The 5,565-nt window shown below is 41.0% G+C and overlaps 1 protein-coding gene across 5 annotated transcripts in view; it reads left to right on the forward strand.

Moving 5' to 3' along the window:
- Window positions 1-4,994, forward strand: part of LOC135226517 (cytochrome P450 2L1-like) — a 13,432-nt gene extending 8,438 nt beyond the window's left edge. For all 5 annotated transcript variants that reach the window (XM_064266137.1, XM_064266136.1, XM_064266141.1 and 2 more), the window contains exons 5-11: window positions 1-126; window positions 1,361-1,560; window positions 1,735-1,858; window positions 2,565-2,745; window positions 3,465-3,582; window positions 3,794-3,938; window positions 4,449-4,994. The exon at window positions 1-126 is cut by the window's left edge and continues 93 nt beyond it. In XM_064266137.1, coding sequence (XP_064122207.1) covers window positions 1-126; window positions 1,361-1,560; window positions 1,735-1,858; window positions 2,565-2,745; window positions 3,465-3,582; window positions 3,794-3,938; window positions 4,449-4,636 — 1,082 coding nt within the window. In that variant the 3' untranslated portion in view covers window positions 4,637-4,994. The remainder of the gene's footprint in view (window positions 127-1,360; window positions 1,561-1,734; window positions 1,859-2,564; window positions 2,746-3,464; window positions 3,583-3,793; window positions 3,939-4,448) is intronic.
- The last annotated feature ends 571 nt before the right edge of the window (window positions 4,995-5,565 follow it).

Consider the following 5,565-nt stretch of genomic DNA (forward strand, 5'->3'; position numbering starts at 1 on the left):
TGGACGCAGTCCAAGAACAGGCCGAAATTCTCGTCGAGGCCCTGAAGGAGCAAGAGGGCCAGGCGCGGCCCATCGCCGAGGCTTTGAACTTCGTCATCATGAACATCATCTGGAAAATGACTGCGAGTACGGAAATCATTAGCCTATTTCGTATAGTGTTTGAAATGATGTAATTCGTAATATAATATGGAAAATGCCTTTTACGATGGGAAGACCTTATCCGTAACAGACTGCACTCGACTATTTTCTAGACATATTGAATTACAAACAATTCCACGTCGTAGCTGCTAACTTAAACTATAAGCCCTACTTTAAACTTGACATTCATTTTAAAGAGAAGATTTTTAAAACGTATCACATCTGTAATGGTGCCATAGGGAAAAATAACCACTATATGGTAGCAGATAAGTAAGGAAGTCTACAATCTTTGGGTTCGTTAAGTGTTACTAAAAACCATAGAAGGACATACTTGATATATGACTGAAGATACGATTATGATTGAACTAGATGAAGAAGACTAGACAGTTTAAACGGATGATATTAAGCATTAAATTAGCATTTTTTTTAGTCTTGTATATATATATATACTGGTTGACCAACCTAGGGTTGCCTGGGAAAACTCTGAATGACAACCAATAAACTCTCTCTCTTTCTCTCTCTCTCCTCCCAGACCCCTCCACTCTCTCACTTCCTCTCCCTCTTACTCTCTCTTTATCTCTCTCACTTCCTCTCCCTCTTACTCTCTCTCTCTCTCTCTCTCTCTCTCCTCCTTCTCACTCTCCCCCTTCCCTGTTAGGATAGTTGTTTCAGCTACCTTGTCCAGCACTTTTGACACTATATTTCACCACTTCTCACCCCCTGTTCCTACTGGGGCTGAAATTGGACTTGATGGGCATCAGGAGTATCTATTCATCCCAGTGACCTCAAAAACTATGCATTAGGCACTAATGTCTGTCATTTTTTACATTTTTTTACACCTTCCCACCCCTGTGCCCGCCTCCCCCCAGCCCCGACCATTACTTATCAAGTTGAACTTAGACTCAAATGGCATTAAGAGTATCATTTTCATCTCAGCAACCTCAAAAACTATGGATTAAACACTAATATCTGTAGTTTTCGGTTATATTTACATGTCTCCAACGTCCCTCCCACTTCCCACTCACTGACAGCCTCCTATTCTATCAGGGCTGAACTTGGATTCAAAAGGTATTGGGAGTGTCACTGTTCATAAGCAATTCTGAGTCCTAACACAAAATCCTTCCCTTAAACTCGAGCGAATCTTTAAAGGAAAAACAGTTTAAATATAAGGGGGGAAAAAGGTGATGCTTCAAAATTTAATGTTTTTCACCTTTATCCCCAGACAAACACTTCGACATTAAGAGTCCCAAACACCGATACTTGAGGCAGCTGATAGCGGACTCCATTCCTGCGAGCAACAACGTTATAGTGGCGGACATGCTGCCATGGACGAGCACCGTTCTGCCGAAATTCGTCTTTCGCGCCCTTTTCAAAGTGGATAAATTTATTGAAATTATGGACAAGTTCCGTGAATTTTTCCAGGTGGATAGTGGTTTAATTTTATGTTTGAAGGAGCTAAAAGGAAGCACAATTTATTCAAAAGATAATCATCTATCTGTCTATCACACTCTATGTATATAACCTATGCTTACTATATATAGATTTTCATTAACAATTTCTTATCATTTATACGGAGAAAAACTTTTCCTCCTGCAGGAGATGATCGTAGAGCACAAAGAGTCCCTGAATCCTGACGACCCGAAGGACCTGATCGACGCCTACCTCCTGGAGATGAAGGACAGGGAGGAAAATCCGGGAGTGGCTGAGGGCGTTCGTCATGGTAGTTTCCTAATTTTGTTTATCTTCACCTTTTATATTTATCGTCCTTCTATTCCTTGTTATTGTCCTTGCTTCGCTTAATCTGTTCGCACACAAACACATACACACGTGTATATATATACATATATATCTTCTTTCCCACTGTTATCCCCACATTATGGGGTCGGTTGACTGATACGCCCCCTCTACTGGCGTCTATTAAAGGCATCATCCTCCACCAAACCTCTTGTCTCTATATCTTCCTTAACTTTATCTCGCCATCTAATTCTCTGTCTCCCTCTCGATCTTCTTCCTCTAACAAGTTCCTTCCAAGCCATCTTTTAGGTAGGAGTTATCTTCCTACTTTTACCTTTCCATAGAAACAAACTTTGAATCAGCTCCATTAAGAAACAGAGCTTTATAGAGCATTGCTTCCTTTTGAGATGAATTCATTTGGTTTAAAGGAGTCTGCTTATGAGTCTCCTAACGGTAAGTGTAAATGAACTTCACTGCTATGGTAGTTTATTAATTTCAGCAGCACCATGGGCCTAGCTAATTTAGTGTTTTCACGTGGTTCTCATAGACCTATCTTAGATTTTAAGGTTTCCCAATCTGACCAGCACCTTACCGAAGTCAAAAACATATTGGCTTTAACTTTCTGCGTTTATAAGTTGTTACATGTATATGTTGCTTGATTATTGATGACGTTCTTTCTGGACTCGCTGCAGAGGCTGACCTACGGATCGTGCTCTTCGACGCGCTCTTTGCCGGCACAGACACGACCTACAACACCATGAAGTGGATATTCCTCTACTTGGCGGCCCATCCAGATAAGCAGCGGAAGTTGCAAGAGGAGCTGGACAGTGCCGTCCCAAGTGGCACTCTCGTGACGCTGGAGGACAAACCCAGGTAGCTAAAAAAAGAGAAAGAGAAAAAAAAAGTTTCTTCGGTGTAATCGAGTTTTCTGTATAGCTTATAATCAAGGCCACCGAAAATGTAGATCTATCTTTCGCCGGTCCCGGTATAATTCTGTTTGAGCCGCGGCCCAAGAAAATATATATAGAGTGTGTTGTTGCGTTGGCAGAAGCACGACCATGGCTAACGTTAACCATAAATATAATAAAAACTGCCGAGGCTAGATGGCTGGAATTTGGTATGTATGATGATTGGAGGGTGGATGATCAACGTAACAAATTGCAGCCCTCTAGCCTCAGAAGTTTTCTAGATCTGAAGGCGGGCAGAATAAAGTGTGGACGGACGGACGGATAGGCAAATCCGGCACAATAGTTTTCTTTTACGGACAACTAAAAGATAAAGAGAGAGAGAGAGAGAGATAAAGGACGGGGTGTAGGCCTAACGCTCCTGTCTTGTGAAATACCAAACGTTATGATAACTGGGAATTGATTACCTATTTTTAATTCATTGTCATTAGTACCATATCGCTGCAGATTTTTTCCCTTTATAATGAAGAGTCGTTAACCCTTACCCAATGCTTTTCTTTCATCCGGTCTTGAGACAGACTTGTGTTCATAATCTGTTTCATAGTTGCTAATCCGGTCTTGAGACAGGCTTGTGTTCATGATCTGTTTCGTAGTTGCTAGATAACTGAATCGTCCCTCTGTTTCAAGGATTCCCTACACTGAGGCCGTAATCAACGAAGTCCTTCGCATGTCTAGTCTCACCAACGTAGGCCTACCTCACTGCCCAGACAGGGACATGGTTCTAGCTGGATATAAGATCCCGAAGGTAAGACTTATTTTCAGCAACATAATATATACCATTTACAAAAGTCTGATTCGTTCGCCCTTGCTTAATAGGCAAGCAGTAGTAGTTGTAGTAGGTATTAGATGAAGCCAGCCTTGTGCTGGCACAGGCTCTTGCTTTTCAGCAATAACTGAAGTTCAAACACGTTTGATAATTGTAACATGGTTCGAATTCTTCTTTATTTTCCCCGTAGGGAAGTATGGTCACCCCAGTAACAGCGTCTATCCACTTCGATCCGAGGTACTGGGACCAGCCTGATTTGTTCCTCCCTGAACGCTGGCTTAGTCCAGAAGGAAAGTTCGTCATGAGAAAGGAGGGTTACCTGCCCTTTGGCACAGGTAAATAGCGAGGTACTTTATTTTCGCTGATGGCAAAAGAGGAATTCTCATTTGTGTTTCTTTGCATGCGTGTACAGATGTATATGTGTAGGCCACCTGAGCGTGTATGCCGTCAAATAAACAAACGTTGCAAGGGCTCTTCGAAGGCACAATGTAATCCACGACTGGTTACAAGTGTGGCAGAAGCAAGGTATAATGACGTAACAGTGTAGAGGAAGTTATTAACCAAATTCCCTAAGAGGAAATCATTTTCAAAATGTCGATAAGCTGTTTATACATTCATCATTATCATCCCTGTGTAGGTTATTCCGGGAACAAAAAGAAAAAGCTATAATCCCATGAACTATACTTCCATTCACAAACAGGTTGAGTCTAGTTTCCATCGTTCAGTATTCACACAGATTTTAATACCACTTTCCAGACCAAAAACTCATAATTCATGTAGTTCATCATCTCCATTTCACAAGCAAAAAACTCGCCATTCTCATGGAATTCCATTCCATCTTCCAGGCAAGAGATCGTGCGTGGGAGAGTCTCTCGCGCGCATGGAACTGATGATATTCACAGCCACTGTCTTGCAGAATTTCACGATCAGTCCACCAGAGGGAAAGACCATCGACTTACTACCAGATTTCGACAACAGGGTCATTCACATGTCTAGGAAACAGGATGTCGTCTTTACCAGCAGGAATCTATGATTTGCATTGCCTACCCCCACCCCCGCCCCCTAACAGACATGAAAGTATAGATGTTTCTGCCCGAGAACTTGGTCTGTTACGAGTCTGTCTTTGGTCTATGGCCTCCGGACCTCCACGAGATGGTTAACTTCCGGGAAAAAATATTCGTAGTTAATTATTTGCTTTGATTGCATTATTATTATCGCTCATACATTCAAACACTCGTTAGTAGAAGAGTTCACAAATTGAATATTAACTGCTTTCACATGATTTATGTTCCATAATGTAGTACTTTTCAAATCGTATTGATTCTATCCACTATGATTAATATATTTTGGTGGTCTGGTAATAACTAACACTAATAAACAACAAAAATACATCCTTGACTTTTTTACAGTCTTCGAAGCAGTGTTGCTCGCGCTGGCAATAAGGCCAGCTTAATCCAAAACCAAATTACTTGATTGGGGCTTCGAATTAACTTAGGTTAATTTGTTTTATTGTACTTCCTAAAATTTAGGATCTCTTGGAAATTGTACGAAAAGACCCATAAATACAAAATTAATCACATGGAGGGGGAACTCTCTCTCTCTCTCTCGCCAGCCAAATTACTATAACGGCTTGATATACTGCATAACATCATAGCCATATATAATATGATGTATATTTTTATGTAAAATAAATTTAAAGAAGTTATAGATGCTAATAATGTTAATATTTGTCTGTGGCCAAATCCAGATAATGGAGATAGCGATAAGTTTCTGCCAGCGGAACAGAAGACAACTACACACCTCTGCCAGACGCACGAAGACTGTCAGCGTCTAAAGTTGCAAGCTAGGATGACGAAGGAAGTTTTATGCGTAGGAAACAGATAAACATATTATTCGCCCCTCACGAATTTTATGACTTTACTCTTGGTCATTCATCCTCGCATGAGTTGTCTTTCCTAAGCG

The sequence above is a fragment of the Macrobrachium nipponense genome, chromosome 14 (genome assembly GCF_015104395.2).
Source record: "Macrobrachium nipponense isolate FS-2020 chromosome 14, ASM1510439v2, whole genome shotgun sequence".
NCBI classification, from domain to species: Eukaryota; Metazoa; Arthropoda; class Malacostraca; order Decapoda; family Palaemonidae; genus Macrobrachium; species Macrobrachium nipponense.